Here is a 22,033-nt window from a genome sequence, read left to right on the forward strand (position 1 = left end):
GCCTTTAGTTTTGTACCTGGTTTTCGAATAAATTTAATGTTTACTGGAATGTTGTGTTTTGTTACAAGTTGAAAAAATTATATGCACACACCTAGATCAACAACAAATAAACGATAATAAATCTCAAAATACTACAAAACCTTATACTGCTGCATACCATATGTTCCCGACATAAGCGAAAATATAACCAACATTTGGAAAAAACACAACATTCCAATAAACACCAAATTTATTCAAAAACCAGGTACAAAAATGAAGCCCATACTATGTAAAAATTACACTAGCAAATACAACACCAACATTATTTATAAAATTTTTACTTCAAGTGGGTTTTTCGTTATCACGACACTAGACAAATATCTTTAATTAGAGTAGGTACAATGCAGCTTTGTTTTTTGAACTTCGTGCAAAGATACACTAGGACTATCTGCACTTAGACGTCCCTAATTTAGCAATGTAAGACTATAGGGAAGGCAATTAGTCATCACCACTAACTCTTGAGTTACTCTTTTACCAATGAATACTGGGATTGACTGTAACATTATAACAACCACACAGCTGAAAGAGGGAACATGTTTGGTATGATAAGGGATTTTAAACTGCGACCTTCAAATTTAAAGTCGAGCACCTTAACCACCTAGCCATGCCAAGCCAAGTACAATGTAGTGCACTTTGGTTATTATAAAGAGAAATAAGTTACTTAAACCACCAAGGCTATCTTCTAAGACAACTTTAAGATGTACTTGAAGTCACTGCTTATAAGTCTAAAAAAGATAACCACTTCTATGTAAATCACAAGTTAGGCCTCACATTAAAGACAGTATAGTTTTGATTTATTTACCTAAAAAAGAATACTATTGTAAAAAGGGGTAAAAAAGAGTTATCTCATAAGGATAGGTAACGATCTCTTTAGTTACTATCTCTCAAGAAAATGAGGTTATGAAATTTACATCGCTAACCACACAATCAAGAGATAAAGGTTTCCAATTTATGTACCAAATTATTATGACAAAGAGAAGACACTAGTTTAAAAAAAAACAGTTTATGACTCCAGTTAAGCTAGAAATGTTTTTTCTAACAAAATGGTTGATCTGGTAGTGGAGCCCTGCTTTTTACAATATAAACTGTATTTAAGTAAAACAGTTTGTAAATATTATAATCAGGTTTAAGACCAACAGATTCTGCAAATAGTGAAGAGAAACCTTATTATTCATGAGCAATGTTTCACACATTATAATAATCATGGAGAAGGTACGATGTTTATCACAACCCACCTTATACAATAATTGAAACCACACTGACTGTTTGCAGTTCGATAAATGTGAAACTTACTTCAATAATAAAATAATCATAAAAATATTTCTCATGAATTTGTCTAAATAAGCCTTTGATACAGACACAATACGTAAAGTGTTAACTTACTTAAATGTGCCTTTGTTTGAATGTACCTTATTTTAAAGTAACATGCTACAAATCTGTTTGTTGAATTTTATGCAAAGCTAGACATGCTAACAACATCACCAACCACAAACTCTTGACCTGCACTATACAAATAGCAGAACTAACCGTAACTTTATAAAAAATCTCACAGCTGAAGCATGTTTGGTGGTGGAACTCAAACCCAAAATCCACAGATTGCAAATCAAGCACCCATACCACCAGGTCTTTAATAAAGGTGTTACAGTAAATGTTCTAAAATGATCCCTTCTTACATTTATTCATTATTTTGGAGGATCAGATTGTTACATTGGTAACTGCAAAGTGGTGGAAAATGTTGGTGGGGGTGGGGGGGGGCTGAAAAGTTCTAAATTGTTTTCATTTTTCATTTTAAAATCTAGCTGAAGAAAATATTACTTACACTTCTTCCTTCAGTAATAAAAATCAAGAAAATGAATAACTAGCAGTTACAAAAAGTTAACTGACACAAATTGTTTTATCATGAAAAGTGCACATACAGTACTGTGTAAAAGTGTTAGGACAAAAATATTTTTAACGTTTTCCATTTTATGGGCCTAATTCTTCCATGCCATTATAAAATGTACATTTCAACACTATGGTAATGCCTCACTGAACCCTGTTGACAACTGAATGAAATAGGGTGAGAATACTTATCATTCTATAGAATTCCCATAACTTGTTCCAAGGACATACTGTAAGGGTTCCATTTGGATAAAGATACCAATCAAATTTAAGGTCTGAAATAACCGTCATCGAACCTCAAGGAGCATATTAACCATACAGAAAAAAAGCTAGTATATGCAACTGGTAAATGCTAGAATAAACCAATTTAATAGCACACCACAAATAAACCTTGATAAAAAAAAAACAGTGTTTTACACTATATATTAGGTTTTTTTTTGTCATGCTACCACTCAAAAAGCACACAGAATTGTTAGTATAGCAGAGAATTCACCCAACAGCTTTATGATATGCTGTTTGGACTCTGACAAATTGCTACAGATTTGCAATCTTCCAAATACTGTCAAGTACACTCTGAAGAGAGTCCAGATCTACAGTATCAAAAAAGACTCAAGAAGAATAGAGCATCTGGTCATCTACCAGTTAAAAAATAACCTTTATTACAATCTCCAAATAATATCAAGAGTGAAATTTCTTAAAAAGTACAAAACTGAAATGCAGAAGATTGGAAAAGGGGGTCATGGATGGACATGTTAAAGTTTGAAATATGAAATACTTGATTTAAAGCTTAGGTTATACATCTCACAGAAGAAAGGTGAAAGACTTACCTCAAAGAATAGCACTTACCATGAAACATGTGGTAGGCAGTGTGATGGTATGGGGGAACTGTTCTGCTGAGGTGACAAAAGATATTTGCAAAATAGATGGAATAATGGATCAGTGCAATAATGGTTTGGATATTATTGGTAAAGGATTCTACTACCAAGAAGATAATAACACCACACACTCATACAACCTATTCAAAAATCACTTAGCTAAGAAAGAAGCTGTTGGAATTAATCAATGAATCAATTGCCCCCTTCCCCCCTCATAGAACCCCGATCTCTACCCACTGAAAAGATCTGGGATCTGATCCATCAAAAACTTGACAACTCAAAAGTTACTTCCAAAGCAACTTTATGGGAGTTTTAGAGACACTTAAAGTAAAACACAAAGAAGACTTTGATTAAATATGTTGCAACAATACTTGAAAGACTGTCTGTAGTTATTAAAGCAAAAGGGGAACACACACCAAATATTAACTGTTTACTGAACTCAACCACTTCCACTAAACACGAAGGTTAATAAAACTGCAATGTTTCACCCGTGATTTACCTTCCATTGTTCTTTAAAAGTAGCCTGAAATCTAAATTTGTACTTTGTTCTAACACTTTTTCACAACACTGTATGTTGTGAAATTTATAGTGAAAACTGAACAAATAATTCTAGGTAGTAACTAACTGATTTGTACAGTTTTATTTTACATTTCTTAATTAAATCTTTATGGGCTCTTTCCAAGTGATACCTTTTCATTTTTCAGTGTGGTCACAAGTGAAAAATATAACAATAACATTAAATGTTTAAGAAAAACTAAAATTTCTCTTTGAATTTAGTACGATCATAAAACATTTTTCCTAAAAAATCTGAAGAGTGAAAAACTGTCTTTATTACAACAGTAAACATCCTCAAGTAACACACTGAAATTAGGGTTAAGTTTCACAAACATTCCTCTATGAAGTGAAACTATTTTTCAAAGAACTGCATGTACTTTTTTAAATTATTACTTTCTTATTAAACTGTAATTAAGCTTGCATAAAAGAATAAACTATAAATATAGTCTTAACGTAAAATAAAAACAACATGTTTGATCAAAACAATTGTTGTTTTCAAAGCTACACAATTAGCTATCTGCACTCTGTCCACCACAGGGAATAAAATCCTTACCTATGTCTTCCACACATGCACGTTACAGAAAATGCTCAACACTTATATATTAAAAAATAATGTTTCTATTATTCACAAAATGAATATAAAATGCCTTTTAATTCACCTTTAGGGTAAATAAAACAAATCTTAAAAGTACACACTCAAAAGTAAGAGTGCATCTCCATATATTAAACAATTAAATGAAGATTTTATGACTATTCCTTAGTTTTGTATCTTTAATACAAGAAGTACCTTAAGCACCCAAAAATCCCAAAGAAATTAACAAACTCCATAGGTTTACTTAAATACACTCTCTGTTGGCAAGAGAAAATACCCAACTAATATGAAATACAAGTGATAAGAAAACAAAAGGTTGGGTTAAATAAAATCACTTTTGTATAGTCTGTTTATGTTATCAAGTTAGACAGAGCAAGTTAGTATCAATACTTAAGTATTATGATACCAGGGGTCAAATAAAGTCCAACTGTTGGTATACCGGACTATGGATCTGAGGTTTCATTCTTGTTGCAGCCCGAAATAAAAATACGTTCTTTACACTTTAAAGCCACTGTTGTATAATCAGAGCAATGGCAATATTTCACCATTTGGTCTGAGAAAAGTAGTTTAAGAGTTAGCAGTGGGTCATATTGAACACAGCTGCCTTCTAGTCCATCCCATTAAAATTAGGAGTGGCTAGTACAGACAGTTCTCAGGTAGATTTAAAGTGAAATTCTATAAAAAACACTTAAATGTAAACAGTGCATCTTACCTGGCTAATTCTGTTAAACCCATACTGTCGAAAGCGCTCGTCATAAAATGGTACAGTGTTTCGAGAGATGTAAAAGGGCTCCCAGGGGTCTCTCCACAGGACTTCAAATAGAATGTCTAGCTTGGTAGATGTTGTATCGTGCTCCCAAGCATCGTAATCCGTGTGCTTCTGGCACTTCCAGCAGAGTTCCAAATAAAATGGCCTAGCTTCCATGAGCTTTAGTGATTGTAACAGAGATTTTTTTTCTGCAGGCACCTCAGTTCCCTTCTTCACCTCAAAAGCAGGTACAATATAGACAGATTTATCATCTCTGTGAGAATCCAGAAGTAATCTATTCTCTTTGGCAAATGTCAAAAAATCCCTGTGCAAATGAATGCTTGGAAAAAGATCAATATCTATGACAAAAACAAATTCAGTTAAAGCATTCTTTCTAGCAACATTTCTTAAGAGATTGTTTGGATAAGCTATTCCAAGAGCATAGTTGTCAGTAACTTTGAGGCCCTGAACAACACTCAACAAGTCATCACAAGACCCAAAGATGGGAGATTTATCCGGATGCAAGGCAGTTTCTTGGGAGGGATTTTTTAATGGATAAACTAGATGAAAACTGGTATTGTACCGAAGAGATGGAAAGCAATGTCTTAGATAAAGAATGCTTTCTACAGCAAGTGAACCATCCTGCGTGATGGCAAAAACTGAAACCGACATTGGGCCTTGCCATCTGTCACTTAATCTACTAAGATAATGGAGATGATTCATTGTTGTATGAGTCACTATACTTATATCTTGTCTAATGTTATTACGGGGACCTAGCGATTCTGCCCTCATAAGAAAATTAATGATCCGGAACTCACCACTGGAATCTAGGACACTACTTTGCTCTATCGTTTTTAGCATCCGAGCACGATCCTCTCTCAGTGTTGACTCTTCATATTCTCTGGCTTTTCCATCACCCAAATTCTTCTCAAAACGATTATGTTTTTTCCTTTCCAGTCGACTTAGGAGAGTCATGTGGATCACCTTAAAATTACGTAAAATACATCTAAGGTACATGTGAATAAAACTTTAAATGCTCACTGGGTAATATTATCTAAATGGCATTTTTATTCAACTGTAAATCTGAGGAAAAAGATTAAAAAGTGTTTCATTTTATAAAGAATTAATACTCTTACTTTTAAAAACACACTATATCTATCTGACAGACTTATTTATGGAATGTTATTAATTGTAGTCTTTATGTTTACCCAAAATCTTCATCCCTTCTTTGTAAATATGACTTTTGCATATCAAAACACTATTATTTATCTTTTAACTGAAGCCCGCTATTGTAATAGCTATAATTCATTACCAAAATGTTTCATACTATGTTTCTCTTCAGTAGTTTATCTTTTTTAAACAAAATATGCTAAAACTTCAAAAAGTACTACCCTTTGAAAATGATGTTTATGATTTCTTCATCCTTTTGCAAGGTTTAACTTGTGAGACTGTGTATTTTTTGGCTACCTTAGCAGATACATTGACATATAATAAACCTATGCATAATATACTGTTGTACAAGCTTGATAAAATGTAAGGTTTACAGAGTGAGACACCTACCTGTAAAATAGCTATTACCAATGCTAATAAAACTACAGCTCGTTTCCACAAAGCTGGCATGTCGACCAGTTCAAGTTTCACCCAGTATTAGAACATCCCGGTGAAAGTTTTCCTACAACCACTTTCCACAGTTCTCCATCTGTTCTACATTTATTTTTCTAGGATTTCATGTCATCTGCAAATCCGACACTATACCTGGATTCAGTTTTAAATTTAAACAATTTATTCACAAGAATATCTCAGTTTTTAGTTTGAAAATCAAGAACAGATAACTGTCTAAATAAATCAAATTTAGAAAAAAAATTTTCAAACTTATTTTCAACCCAACCTCAAATACAATTTATTAAAAAACTGATAATCTGGCTAAATTAACTAAGTATAATTAAAAACAAAAAAGAACATTATTATTACAATAAAAAATTGTAGCATTATTCTGCAAATATTTATCTTTTTCTGCTTATAATTTGGACATGTATGTTTGTGTGTCCAATCATGTTTAATGCTTCAACTTTCTCAGATCCAGTTCTAAACGTTCTCAAACTGTTTAATAATATCATTACCTTAGCGATAAATACTGAGTTACATTAAACTGAATTTGTCTCTTGTTATGAGGATTTTTAAATTTTGTAAAATAAATGAATACATAAAAAAATTAAATGTTATATGTATTATTACGACAGAAAATGATATACTTTTCACGTATTAAAAATGATTTTTAACAACATTGCTTCAAGGGAAGATTATTCACATAGTGAGGTAACGAAACGACATATTTAAATCATATATCCACATATATATAACTTACTGTTTTCTTTATTACATAACTAGTACAGCCTAAGATTAAACTGTATTGCTCTGTCACACAAGAAAGAATAACTGCTTAATTATAGATCATTTTAAAAACTCTTTCTGACAAAGTACAATGTACTTTTCATACATCAGAAATATAATGCTGTTCCTGCAGTATCGCTAAACCTTCTGTCTCCAATTTTACTTCGAATACACTGTGTTTGATCACAACGTTACCAGCCTGGCTTAAGTGAGGTAAAACGCCTTAGTTCTCAATGGTGTAGTAACCTATTCAATTAATTAGTACTGACTATGACTGGCAGCAACGAAAAATTAAAAAATGGAAGTTAAGACTATCCGAAATTTATAAACCGTACTTTATTAATGCCAGACCCAAATTTCAAAGCCTCACTGCCATACGACATAATTTATAAGTATATATCTTACAATGATAATACGAATGGAAGAGTAGAGCTGAAAAGCCGTAAGGTATGGCAATTTACTCTATATTAGTATTACTACATACTATGTAGTATTACTTCGCTATAAGTTCTGCAAATTCCGGAATTGTAGTCATATCTCCTTCGCGTTCAAGGCTTAAGTAAGGAAGTTGTTAATCAAAAAATCTCAAAATACTTACAACCCATCTCAAAACATCACTACTTGACAATGATAATTTGTTACCATTGGCCCTTATGCATAACTGCATCACTTCGCTCACCGTCTCTCCACTAACTTTAATATTACACCTGGATTAATGCAGCCCTGCGAAGTATATTAAGAAGCACGCGTCAGCAGAGCCATCACGTGGCTAATTTTGTAAACATTATATAGTGTCATCTAGCGATAGTTTCGTGTAATAATATCAGACAGGAAATTATGGGTTATTTTTTTGTAAACGCCATGTCAGGAATAATAAACAATTTTTGATATTTTAAATGGATCTTCAGGTACTGTGAGAAAACGTTGCTATATTCATTTTGTAATTATCTCTGTTTGCATTAATGTGCTTATAGTGATAACGCATATATTTACTACAACATTGGTGTTCAATAACTATTGATGAATATGGTATTATCGTAACTAAACAAATGTCATATCGATTGCCAGATTTATTTTACGTATTGTTAAGCATTTGGGAACATATTTAAATATCTAAACAGAAAAACATAAATCGTGAAAAACGTATTGTAAGTATAAATATTTTATTTGACCAAATCCAATACTGTGAGATTATATATCGAAATAAGTTTCATTTCGTATTTTTATCTTAAAATACACCTTTACCTTACAACTTTTTACTGTAAGTAATGTTTCTCGGTAAACTACATTTGCTCAGCAGTGTAAGCACTTCTACAGGGAGATTTCATTCCATCCAATATCCTTTACATATATAGAAGGAAGTGACAACTTTTATTTTATCTGAGTTCTTGTTTCTGGCAAAATAGAAAAAATGGCTTAAAATACATTTGTCTTACGCAGCTTTATAACCAAGAACCGCAAACTATCATTACATTTCGATTTAAAACGAAATTCGATTGTGAAAAAATATAGATTTATATTTTTTATTCTTTTCTAACATATACCCCTAACCTTAAATCGTTCATAAATTTTCCCGTCATACTTTTTTTCTATTCCTTAAAAAGTAAACATGTTCAACTGATTAAAAATACTATAGTTAACGCATCATTAAGTCAATCGAGTATATGTTTTAATGTGGCTCAATGTATAACTAAATACATTTTTCCAGCTACTTTATTTATTTCAGCGACACTGTCGTACAACATTACATATAAGATAATATTTATTTATATGTTTGTTTGTTTGTTTTGAGATTCGCATAAAGCTACACGAGGGCTATCTGAGCTAGTCGTCCCCAATTTAGCAGTGTAAGACTAGAGGGAAGGCAGCTAGTCATCACCACCCATCGCCAACTCTTGGGCTACTCTTTTACCAACGAATAGTGGGATTGACCGTCACATTATAACGCCCCACTGCTGAAAGGGCGAGCATGTTTGGTGCGACAGGGATTCGAACCCGCGACCCTCAGATTACAAGTCGAGCGCTTTAGCCGACTGGCCATGCCGGGCCCTTACGTATAGGAATAAGAAGCCAAGCTCAGATATAAGCTTAAAGATTAAAGATAATTTCATTATAAATTCCATTGGTCATACTAGAAATAAACTTAATACATAATGGCGAAAATAAATTGATGTTCCATCATAACCAAGGTGAAAAACTTAAAGATGGCAGTTTTGGCCCTTCGTCATTTTGGGATAACGCATCATATCTCACAAAAAGAATGTTCTAGAATGCACGGAAATGTTGTAAAATGTAAGGAGTATCAGAAAAAATGCATATTTTACATAAAGAGCCATATTTCTATTGATGTCATATTCAATGTAATTCTCGATAGGGTTACGTGTCCGTTAGAGACAAGTAACTCGGTGAACGAAACTTTGTTTGTTTTAGAGAAAAGCTACGGAATAAGTTATCAGTAATAAAGAACTGCTCTGTTTACAGCAATATTTCATTTAATATTATTACTTTCGTTACAATATATCCAATATGGTCGTAAAGGGTAGATAAAGAAGAACAGACAACGCCCCAACAATTATAATTCAAGTTTCCCACACAGACGTCGTAATCTGGGGGAAGGGGGCGTGTCCCCCTAATAACGAAATTATGGGACTAAATATCATTGTTTTGCTAACAATTTTTATTTAGTCTATTTTTCTATCCAATCAGTTGCCTTGGCTATTCGAAATTAAAGGAAACCACAGTTCCTTAGCCAATTTCAGACAGTACGCTGTTAATATTTTTGTGTGTTTGTGTGTATGTTTGTACTGGTTATTACCCGAAACGTTCTTATTGCTTGCACTACACTTTTGTAACACGTCGCATACAACAAAATTTGTATTTTATGTGTACAATATAGAGATTTTTATTGTATAAAATTGTTATATGGTGTTTTAAAACGTTTTTATTGATTGTCTTACAATTTATATTTATCTACGACATTCCGACATGCTTGTTTCAGACATGATTTTGTAATGATTGTATGTCGCAAGACCAAGATAATAAAATATTGTATAATAGTACTAAAATAGTTTAGAATAATCTAAACAGGAATAAGTTCACCCCATCCCATCGCAATACTTTTCTTTTATGTCTTAAAAAGTAAACATGTTCAACTGATTAACAATACTACGGTTAACGCATCATTAAGTCAATCGAGTATATGTTTTAATGTGGCTCAATGTGAAACGAAATACATTTTCCCAGCTACTTTATTTATTTCAGCCACACTGTCGTAAAACATTACATATAAGACAACATTTATTTATATGATTGTTTGTTTGTTTTTGAATTTCATACAAAGCTACTCGAGGGCTATCTGTGCTAGCCGTCCCTAATTTAGCAGTGTAAGACTAGAAGGAAGGCAGCTAGTCATCATCACCCACCGCCAACTCTTGGGCTACTATTTTACCAACGAATTGTGAGATTGACCGTCACATTATAACGCCCTCACAGCTGAAAGGGCGAGCTTGTTTGGTGGGATGGGGATTCGAACCCGCGACCCTCAGAATACGAGTCGAACGCTTTAACCCACCTGGCCATGCCGGTCCTCCGAATCTTGTAAAGTATAAGGATTGTTTACTATCGTTTATGAACCACATAACTTCTTACATACTGATTCGGAACGAACATTATTTGTACGAAAGATAATTTATTGTTGTTAATCACAAAGCTACAAAAGAACTATCTGTGCTCATCCCACTAAGGGTATTGAAACCCGGTTTCTGTCAGTATTAGTCTGCAGACATACAACTGTGCCACGGAAGGGGAGATGAAACCTACTCTAATAAAAACATAAAGTATAATGCTTATAGTATATTAAAGTACCTGAGGTTTCGTAAAGTATGTATAACACGTGTTAATTTTACTTACATAATAACATATTGGGCTCTAACATAACCAAACTTTTATATCAAAAAACCATAGAATTGCAAAACTAGTTACCAAAACGCCGTTACAAAATCTTTGTGAGAAAAGCATCATTGAACTAATACTTTGATATGTAACTAAACCACTTGATATATAATTAAATGCCTTTTACGATTATGTTTTTATGAAAATTGTGTTTGGTAGACTAATAGATTTAACCTAATTACAGATGGAATATAAAAAAATTCTTTAAATTTATCACTCAAAATAAAATTCACAGAATCAAAATGACCAAAAAAAGACCCTACACCATTAGTACCATATATGATACAGCTATTAGTAAACCCAATACTACAAACCCTGAAAACAAAAACTACGTAGGTCTAAAAGATAAATTAATCATTCATACCCAAGACTATCTAACACTAGAAATAACAAAATTCATGAACACGGCCCTCAAAAGGAAAAAGTACCAGAAACAACAAATGAAATGTGAAATCACCAAATTTATGTATTGAGTCTAAAAAATAATAGTTCAGGAGGGAAGAAGAAATCGAAATAATACCTGACCTTCCCAGGTCTACACAATGACCTGAGGTCCTGTGACGAAACGACGGACCTCTCTTCAAACATTAAATATATTAACACATAAATGAATAAACGTCAAGAATTATTAGAACGCTTATAGATAAGGAAGAAGCAAAACATTCTAATGTATATGATAAATAAAAAACGTCTAAATTAAGCACTTTATGAAATATATAATAATAAAAGGCTTGTTTGTTTTTGAATTTCGCGCAAAATTACAAGAGGGCTATCTGCATTAGCCGTCCCTAATTTAGCAGTGTAAGGCTAGAGAGAAGGCAGCTAGTCATCACCACTCACCGCCAACTCTTGGGCTACTCTTTTACCAACGAATAGTGGGATTTACCGAAACATTATAACGCTCTGACGGCTGAAAGGGCGAGCATGTTTGGTGTAACGGGGATTCGAACTCGCAACCCTCAGATTACTAGTCGAGCTTCTTAACAACCCGGACCATGCCGGACCGTAATAATAAAATAACGTGTCCGTGTGTGTGTCTCACCGCAATAGCTCCAAGAGGAAAGAATCTATAGGCCAGACATTTTTTCCACTTATACTAAGTTCACCGTGTGAGGGCGCGCACTTGTGTATTATTGCTTATCTCATCCACGTGCGTGCAAACATGCGTGTACCCAACTTTTTAATAAGGGAAGCTAATAACAACAACAAAAAAAAACTTCGAAAAAGTGGTTCCGTTCCTTATATTACAAATATCAATTACAGATATACAAACATACACGTACATAGTAGTGCATACGCGCATGCGCATCTTTTCAATGAAGCAAGCTTGCGAAAAACTGCATAGAAAACAACTGGTTCGTCATATAATAACAATGTGTTCACACAATGGTTGTTTTTTCTTAAAGTAGATTCTCTATTGATTAAAGAGGTTTATTCTTGTTATTTAAGTTTAAATTTAGATCGATATATTTACTTTCATGATAAGTTTTATGCACTTGACTCAATGCGAGGTTATCTCACACTTTGTCTTGGCTTTAGGCGTACTTATTAATTTCTTTAGTTCATACCAACATTCACTACATTTATAAGGTTTCACAGCAACCCCCATCACGGCCCCTTTGCATCTCCGTCACTAATATTGCAATGGGCAGACATTAATCGAACGGTAAAAGTTGCAATAGATTCTGATAAAATCTGTTGGAAATTTGTGATATCAGACAGTTTAACGTAATGATAAAGTTACTTGATGATAAGTAATACCTAATTAAAGTTTAAAATATTTTTAAATACTTTTCTATGCTAAAACAGGTTTAGGATAAACACACACAGACGTAGTAACCTAAAATATATCAACCTAATAACTCAAAGGAGACCGAGTACTTTCGCGAGTAAAAATAACACGTTCGAAAAATAAAAACTAAAATTTAAAAAGACACCCAATTTGTTTTCAGTATAATCAACTTATATTACTGTTTTTCAAAGCGCTATTTTTATGAATGTATTATACCGAAATGAAGATAGATATCGCTTTTAATTACAGTTAAGTTACCCAACATATATCGAATGAAATGTACTAGTTTCCGATGCACTGAAATAAACTGAAATGTGATATATTTGTATCTTTTAAACTGTAGTGTCACGACTTTTATTACTATTTAATTTATTTAAAGCAAAGAATCTTACAGATTGTAAGAGAACTGATTGGCGTTTCTTTTCAGGAATTACGCAAAGAGGCCCACAAATGTTCCCAGTTCCCCTTCACCATACACAGACGTGCCTGACTGTTACCAATCAACATATAAATCGTAGTCATCACATGACCACTCTTATAGTCGTTGGTTATACGGTGTAGGTGTATTGTAAAGACTAAAGTGTGTTTTTTTCAAGTGTGGGTATAATCTGAGTTAATGGCACCGGGTAAATGTTGTGCAAAGAAAAGTCCGTTTAAGCAGCATTTCAGTTTTGGTAAGATGTCTCTGTTTACTAAATATTTATTAAAATAATTCGATTATAGGTGTACGTAAGTGTTTAATTTTAAGAAGCATAATTCATTTTACTTCAAACGAAGTTTCTCTTGTGTTTCTGGTAGTTTTTGTTTGGTTTGTTTTGAATTTCGGGTAAAGCTACTCAAGGGCCACCGGAGCTTTCTGGTAGTTTTATTTTGGTGCAGAAATCGTAAAGGAAATTCATATGTCTTTTTACTTTGATCTAATTTCTTTAGACATTATAAATCATCCTAAGATTTCCAAGTCTAATTTAAATAACTTTTTTTTTTTTACCAAAAACAAAATCCGGAGATGTGCTTCATAAGGCTTAATAAAATTTGTGACGTATTTGTTATATACTTCTATTGTTTTAATAATTTGTATTTATTTAAGCCGATTATCGCCCTAAAACTCAGTCTTCCCTCTCCTCAACTATGTATAACAAATTTGAGGAAGGTAACCTTGTCCCACCATTTGAGGGAGGGGGCGAATGGTAATATTCTTAATCTGTGACTCTGCAGAAAGATCTTATCTGATCTGAGAAAGAAATCTGTTTACTGCTCTGCTGTTGACAGGAGACGAGGATGATGGAAAAGTTCAGTAACGATACCTTTCGTCACTCTCTCAACACTTGAAAGGTCACGACTTATCGTTTCGTAAAATTATTGCCGTCTGCCTAAACCCTTCATGTAGTTGTGTTCAAGGATTATTTTAGAGCACCTTTTTTTTTTGTACGATATTTCTGATGTGAAATAACAAAATATATTGATACTAGCAAACTTATTTCCAGACTTAAAAACGCAGAAGTTTGCAAGATGTCTTTTAAACTCCAGCATACAGATGAACTTGCGTGAGCTCGTCTAATATTGATATTGTTGTAAGCTGTATTTTTAATATTGTGGATTTGTGATTTTTAGAGGGAGCTGCGGCTCGTAATAATGACATTTCGGATAGAAAGGTTAAGTAATATGTTGGCTTAACAATTCCAAGGAATTTTGCCACAAGTTGTAGCGTATTCCAGGGTAGCTTATAAGAACCTCAATTGCTAGTGATACGGCAGATAGAATTTTATCTGTTTAAATATTGACATGGTAGGAGTCCATCTTAAGCTAAGATATTTTTTGTTTAACAGGGTGGTTGGCGTTTGGAATGGTTGTCTTTGTATGTCGTAGAAGTAGTGAATTTAAGCTTTAAATACTTGAATGACAAGGACTAGCTTTAAGATTCAATTATTTTATTTAATTCAGAAGAGAAACGCCCGAGATTGACTATTAGATTCCATGTTGTTCCAATACGTTACTTTTCATACTACTACATCTTAGTTTAACTACAGGGTGGCCCGTTAAGTCCCTACCCATCTATATGTTATTGTTATATTCAATTACGCATGTATTATAAATGTTTCTTTTTCTTTCAAAGAAATATGGCCGATGTAAGCCAATTTACACTTGAAGAACATGGCGTCGCATAATATTATACAGCGAGAATGGGGGGACAGCACACAGATACACTGGATACATAAAATATATGAATGGGTAAGGACTTACGGGCCACCCTGTATAACTTACGAATATTTATTACTATTTACTACCGCGCATATTGAGTTGCACTGTACGTGTAAGTTGTGGTCTTAAACCTACAACACTGTTTAAGCCTGCCACTCGCTAAATGATCCTGTGCTCTTCGGAATATACTTTAATTTCTATAGGCTATATTGTTCAAATACGCTTCCACTTTGTTACAGTGGCATCCACTGTTGTTTACTATCTTAGTCGAATTATCACAGTTGTTAACGGACTTTTGTTTACTGAAGCTTTGAAACAAGAGTAAATTGGTGAACATCTCGGGGGGGGGGGGGGAATCCCACGTTTTTGATCCAGTTTAACATGTAAGAGTTTAAACCGTTATAACATGATATCGCATTCTTGTGCTTCAGTAGTAAGATGTTTTTCAGCAAGGTTTAACAGCATTTCTCGGTAATTAACAGATTCCAATTTTATTTGCGTCTCAGATTTTTCACTGGCCTTCATAGCAGAAAGTCTTGAAAACGATATTTCAAGTAAAGTTCGAGTAAATTCATTTTTTAGAGAAAACACAAACCACAAAATAAACGGAAGCGTCAGAAGCTCTTATTGTACGTTCGTAACTAGTTTCTCCAACAGTAGGACTTTTTTGACAGTTTGTTCCGTTTAGTGTTTTTATTCTCTAACTGCTAAGCACAATATCACTACTTCATCAGTTAATCTATCCGTGTGTGTTGTTTTATAAACTTTTTCGTTATCCAGTAACTAAGTGTATTGAAAATTGTTACTGCTTTTATCTCTGCAGCTAACAGAAAAAAGCAAATCGAAACGGTGAAGGAAGTGTTTCCTACAAAGGTACCTGTAAGTATCAATAATTAATATTCAAAACCTAACCACACGTGACGTCTCGCACCTTTATTCTATAGGTCTAAGTTTCTGCGAGGAAAATGACCCTTGGCTACAGGTCTTTCAGCGTATCCGATAGAATTAAGTACCGTTAACATGTTCCTGTCTCGCCTGGTTATGGCTCCCCAGTTGTCATCTGCGGATCACCGGTTGCTTTGAATCCTGTCGCTGTACGTGGTCGACCTATCAGCCATGGGGACGTTATAATGTGAAGGCTAATTCTACTATTTGTTTATAGCAACTCGAGAATTTGGTGGGTGGTGTTGACAACAGCTGCCTACCCTCTAAAATGCACCTCAGAATGAGAGATGGTTATTGCTAGAGTAACCTTTTTCTAAAGGGGACTTTTTAGCGCTTGTTAGAATGTGTTGAGTTTACTGATATTAAATTAATTTGTGAGTATTATAGGCTTTCAATAGTAAAGGGTTAACTCTCCTTGACAAGGTAGTAATGTAATTTTCTTTCAGAAAACAATATGGCAATTTTACGTGTTTTTTTTTACGAGTAACTTTATATATAGTACTCAATATTTACATGAAATGTAATCAATAGGTTACCTCTCCTAAAAAAAAAGTGTGCCGTTCTGTCTTTCAACTAAAGATATAAACTGTGTAGAACATCACCCGTGCGTGCTGCACGTCTCACGATGTGCTTTTATTACCATTTCAATTTAACTTGTAGCATTTATTGTATCTTGCCTTTCATATTAATATTTGTATCTATTTATTTATTCTCGTTGTTGAATACGAATAATTAGAGTAAGATAAATCACATTGCTTTCCTTAATGTTACCACAGATTTTGTTTCCAAACAAAACTGCATTAAAGTCTCCTTGTTTTTCTTCTCCTAGGTTATTGTCGAGAGATTCCATAAAGAAGTTAACCTGCCAGTAATCAGAAATTACAGATTTCTCGTACCAAAGGAAATGACCTTCTCCCAGTTTCTTTCAGTCCTCAGGTGAACGTTAAGGGGAAGCATTTTAAATCACTTGTATTTTAATTGGCTTGGTGGTTCGCTCGATTCGCCCTCTGTGGGGGGAGGAACGAAACCCATCATCAAATAGAGACGTTTGGTCTCTATTTGGCCAAAGTCGTATGTTTTAACATCCTAGCGAAATGTATGTTATTATATTCCTTTGCCAATTTACAGTCGTTCTTAATGTTTTTGTAATTTTTACAACATTCTTATCTATTCATTGAGTCAAACTCCGTAATTTAAAGCACGGAAGATGACATAATGACGGACTTGCGCACACGCATTACCCTGTTTAAACAAAGGGTCCACAGTAAACTATTTGTTAGTCAAATGTTAAGGCATCCTCTATGTAATTTCCTATTATTCGCTTACATAATGTCTTATGACCACCTGGTGTAGATAACGTTGCTAAAATTAAATGTGTTTTATGTAGCAATAATAATAAGTCTTGATTCTCAATTTGTTTCTAAAAAAAAATAGATTCCGTTTTTGGTAGTCCTAAAGTTTAGGGATAACATTCAACAATGGAAGTTGCATAACCATAACGTTAGAAACGCTTGGTTATAATGAAAGTGTTAAAACAATAGCTTTGTTCGATCAAGAAGTCTAGAAAAGTAAGGAGGTTGAAAGAGTTGTTCTTCACTTTAAGAAATGTGAACCGAAACAACCCTTAAAACCACCTTTGATCTCTCATTGGACAGATGCTTTCAAAAAAAACAACAAAAAACTTCATAGGTCACATCTAAGAAAGTATCCTTTGGTGATGTCAGAGGTAAAGAACAGTGTTAAACTCATTCATAAGATACCTACATCGTATATCCAAACTTGCACTATTAATATTAATAAAAATAGTTGCCAAAAGATAGCAGCACCATCTTTCCAATAATTTCTTTTAAACTTCTTAAATAGTTGTTTAGTTAAAATAAAATAAACACATTAAAACTCTAATTTAAATCCAGCATGTTGAACGTAAGTAAATGGCAGGAATGGTAAATTTGAACCTCAGCTTAATTATTTGCCTAAAGCAAAATGGTGTTTGAACAGAACCAATCCAAATTATCGGAAAAGACTCATCAGCTTTGTTTTGTTTTGTATGTGATTCTACTGTATCCCTTTCTTTTGTAATCGGTTATTGGATGTACCTTCATTGTATTATTATTGGGAAATATTTAGAGATCGTTTGATCATGACTCGAAGACAGACTCTCTATGTGTTGATTAAAGGGAAGATTGTTCCTTCACTAGCAACGTCATTTTCCGAGCTGTACGAAGAGTACAAAGATGAAGACGGGTTTTTGTACACAAACTACGCGTCGCAAGAAATGTTTGGATCTGCAGACGGAGAAGGGGCGCAAGACCGTGCGTGATGATTCGGACATCGGTAAGTTGTAAAAATTCGTTTAACACTCCTACGAAAAGACGTTTCTAGTCCTGATTTCTCCAAGCCCGTTCCCCTGGCTGTGGTTTCGCTAGATAGTAGATAGGAACAGTGGGAATCTCGTTAATCCATTCATTAATGGATTTAAATGGTAATTTCATTTAAATACAAAATTATTAGCCTAATATTAATAACCTTTCAAGTTGCTCTGGGGCCTATTAGGCCCCACTTTTCGTAGGAGTGTTAAAGTAAATGGGGATCCTAAAATAGTTCCGTTTAAAACTGGCGATACCGAAAATAGTTCTGTTACCGAGAACCTGCTACATGTTGGTGCCTTTAGATAAAAGATTAAAACGTACGATGGCCATGTGATATACACACACACACACACACACACACACACACACACACACACACACACACACACACGTTTTGTTTTGAAGAAATGTAGTCATCTTTCCTATAGTTAATTGGTACCAACCGTTTGTTTTAACAAAGGCTCTCTTGTAATAATTTTCCAACGTATATTTGCGCTAGTTTTTGACTTGTTTTTCATAGCCGTTGATAGGGCATGTTTGTTTTGAATTTCGTGCAAAGCTGCACGAGGATTATCTGCGCTAACCGTGCCTAATTTAGCAGTGTGAGACTAGAGGGACGAACACATTTCCGCGTGTCTGTTCACGTGTGCCCAGCTTTCTCATACAGATGTTACCTATTTTGACGTCATAAAACATGGTGACGCGCGCGCGCACGCACTCATCTGGTTTTAGAATAATGTCCTTCACAGGCTTTTATATTGTAGAAAGTGCCTAAACTTGGAGCTGTTTATGCTTACGTTAGCGATTGAATTTAATTTAAAAGTGAACTGGAAATAAAGGGACAAAAAGTGGAATTGAAAGGAAATTTTGAGAAATCGAGCGTGAGGTATGTTTTTTTTTTTTTAGTTTGTTTTTGAGTTTCGCACAAAGCTACTCGAGGGCTATCTGTGGTAGTCGTCCCTAATTTAGCAGTGTAAGACTAGAGGAAAGGCAGCTAGTCATCACCACCCATCGCCAACTCTTGAGCTACTCTTTTACCAACGAATAGTGGGGTTGATCGTCACATTATAACGACCCAACGGCTAAAAGGGGCGAGCATGTTTGGTGCGACGGGGATGCGAACCCGCGACCCTCGGTTTACGAGTCGCACGCCTTAACAAGCTTGGCCATGCCGGGCTTGAAGATGTAAAACACTCACTTCGCTACTTACTATTTCCTAAAAAGTACCAATATTAATGAGATGACGTGAAATAAATTACAATTGTAACACCTATCTAGTTATTGGTGTATTAATCTACTTCTGCTTTAACACCACACGTAATTAACATTACTTAAAATGTTTTCTAATAGATGGTAGCACTTCCTAACAAAAATTTCGTACGTTTAACACAAACCATCTTAACCTGAATTATTACGAAGGAGACAGCTGATGTTTATTTCATACTTCATATAAAATTATATTTTGCTAAAAATTCTGGATGAAAAATGTACAACCAAAATCAAGGTTGTACATTACAACAACATATTATAGGTAGATATTTCACTGAAACAATCAGTCTTGAAAAGACAATCTAGTTGGAATAAAGGAACTTCCACCACGCGCACACACGAGTATGTAATAATTACGGAAAAGAACCGTATTACATAAAATGACAAGTTCTGTACGAGTGTAATCTACAAAAAAGGCTAAGCTGTACAAAGAAAAATAAAGTAAAACTAAGTTAATTTAGAAACCAATTACACCTGTTGGTTCTGCATACAGCTGATCTAACTTCACTGTTTAATGTATATTGTAAGTAAAGCTAACAATATGAAACACGTTCACCTGCAGTAAGCTCGTGGTAGAACAGGATCGGCCAAGTTTTAAAATCGTGAAAATTTCAAGACTAAGGGAGGAAGATTTGTTTGTTTGTTTTTTTGGAATTTCACACAAAGCTACTCGAGGGCTATCTGTGCTAGCCGTCCCTAATTTAGCAGTGTAAGACTAGAGGGAAGGCAGCTAGTCATCACCACCCACCGCCAACTCTTGGGCTACTCTTTTACCAAGGCAAAGTGGGATTGACCGTCACGTTATAACGCCCCCACGGCTGGGAGGGCGAGCATGTTTGGCGCGACTCGGGTGCGAACCCGCGACCCTCAGATTACGAAGCGCAAGCCTTAACGCGCTAGGTTATGCTAGGCCAAGGGAGAAAGAAACGTACGCCTTACCTAACAATTACACATTTTTAACAACGACACTTGCCATCACAAACGATATCGTAGAGATTTTATTTATTTTTTCTTTCTTTCTTTCGTAGGTTCCAAAAGTCTTACCAGGAGAACTTTACAGCAGTTCGGATGCATGCGTGTTTGTGTGTAACCCAAAAAGCTGACTCATTGCATCTTATTTGGCGATAGGTCGAAAAAAAATACATTGCAGGTAATTACTGTTCTGGAAGAAACTTCCGAAATTTGTAATAGGCTCCTAAAACATCCAGAAGCAACATCGCCGAATGTAATAACAAGTCAGGACCACAGACACCTTGCATTTCCATTTGTTCCCGAGATTACCGTTCCAGTTTCCCATCAGTTGTTCTGTGTGTTTCTTACGAAGGCATACTCTGCTAGGATTAAAACCAGTACATTGAATGAATCAACTACACTTAGTTATTCTACGTCCTAATCTTTCAACCGACAGCTGTTCCAAGGACAATCTTCGAAATTCAACAAATTAACTTTTATTCCTATCACTATAATACAACTTCTGCGGTCCATACGTAACAAACGAATTGCATTTGTCTTTAACCACGTTGAAAATCTTGTTTTATATATAAAGGAAGTCGAATTTATTTATTAGTAATACTACATTATTATTCTTCCAAAACAATATTAAAGCCTTTTTTTTTTTCATTTTAAATAATATATATCGCAAAAATTTCTATAATATCGTTGAGCTAAATAGTCTTCACTAATGAAGGTGTTTTTTTTTTTTACAAAGGGGTGGAATTGGTAATGGATCTTGTAGTAATACTCACGTGATTTTAATATCTACTTAAGTACTGATTCACTTAAATTAATTTAAGAATATTTCAAAAATACCCACTTAAAAATATATTAAATAGCCCTAGTCTAGTAATGGCTTAATACGTGGGTTATTGTTTGGAAATTGGGACTAGTTGAATTTTTTTTCTAAATTTTTTTTTATGCCAAAACTGTTTTGCGCGTAATCCCTAATTTAAAATTTTATGGATTTTTTTTTTTCGCAGTGATTTTCTAAATATTTAGTTCTTCACAATTTGATTCGGTGTTTGAAACTTTTTAGCATTTACACTAATTTTCACTAATTATTAAAACGTGTTTCAAAAATCGAGTTACTAATGGTGATTAGGCGCAGTTCGTGTTAACACGATAAACAATGGTGCAATACTGTGTATACGAACTCCAGTTTTGATGTCACTTGAACGTTTTTTAGTGTAACTTTAGGCATTTTACCGACAAGTTGCTTTTCATTTGTACGTAAGATTCTTCTTGAATAAAATTGCACGAACATTTGAAATAGTCACGTAGAATATTATTTCATTTGAAAGAAAACTTAAATTATTCTGTTTTCGAAATGTTTCCATAGTAAAATCATTCTTCATAAAGTTCCTTCCCGGAACGCTTGTTCTGTTTGTCCAATCTTTTCCTGACGTTTAGCGATTTGAGAAATGTCACGTG

At 34.1% G+C, this 22,033-nt stretch overlaps 2 protein-coding genes across 3 annotated transcripts in view; one reads left to right on the top strand and one right to left on the bottom strand.

The window, feature by feature from the left end:
* The window catches only part of LOC143231149 (beta-1,4-glucuronyltransferase 1-like), a 68,697-nt gene extending 60,882 nt beyond the window's left edge, over window positions 1-7,815 (bottom strand). The window contains exons 1-3 of the mRNA XM_076465788.1: window positions 7,680-7,815; window positions 6,251-6,445; window positions 4,655-5,674 (exon numbers count right to left, since the gene is read on the bottom strand). Of these exons, the coding sequence (XP_076321903.1) occupies window positions 4,655-5,674; window positions 6,251-6,310 (1,080 nt within the window). The 5' untranslated portion in view covers window positions 6,311-6,445; window positions 7,680-7,815. The remainder of the gene's footprint in view (window positions 1-4,654; window positions 5,675-6,250; window positions 6,446-7,679) is intronic.
* Window positions 7,816-13,313: 5,498 nt separating this feature from the next.
* Window positions 13,314-21,874, top strand: LOC143231150 (microtubule-associated protein 1 light chain 3 alpha-like). 2 transcript variants are annotated; one of them, XR_013016796.1, is made up of 5 exons: window positions 13,314-13,498; window positions 15,847-15,902; window positions 16,798-16,904; window positions 18,167-18,302; window positions 20,635-21,874. XR_013016796.1 is itself a non-coding variant. In XM_076465789.1 (5 exons), the coding sequence occupies exons 1-4, from the start codon at window positions 13,441-13,443 to the stop codon at window positions 18,286-18,288; spliced, it is 414 nt and encodes a 137-aa protein (XP_076321904.1). In that variant the 5' UTR covers window positions 13,332-13,440; the 3' UTR covers window positions 18,289-18,302; window positions 20,635-21,874. The 2 variants fall into 2 exon arrangements, 1 of the variants encoding a protein (XP_076321904.1); XM_076465789.1 differs by having other exon boundaries at window positions 13,332-13,498; window positions 18,096-18,302.
* The last annotated feature ends 159 nt before the right edge of the window (window positions 21,875-22,033 follow it).

This window comes from Tachypleus tridentatus, chromosome 10 (assembly GCF_004210375.1).
Source record: "Tachypleus tridentatus isolate NWPU-2018 chromosome 10, ASM421037v1, whole genome shotgun sequence".
Classification (NCBI taxonomy): Eukaryota; Metazoa; Arthropoda; class Merostomata; order Xiphosura; family Limulidae; genus Tachypleus; species Tachypleus tridentatus.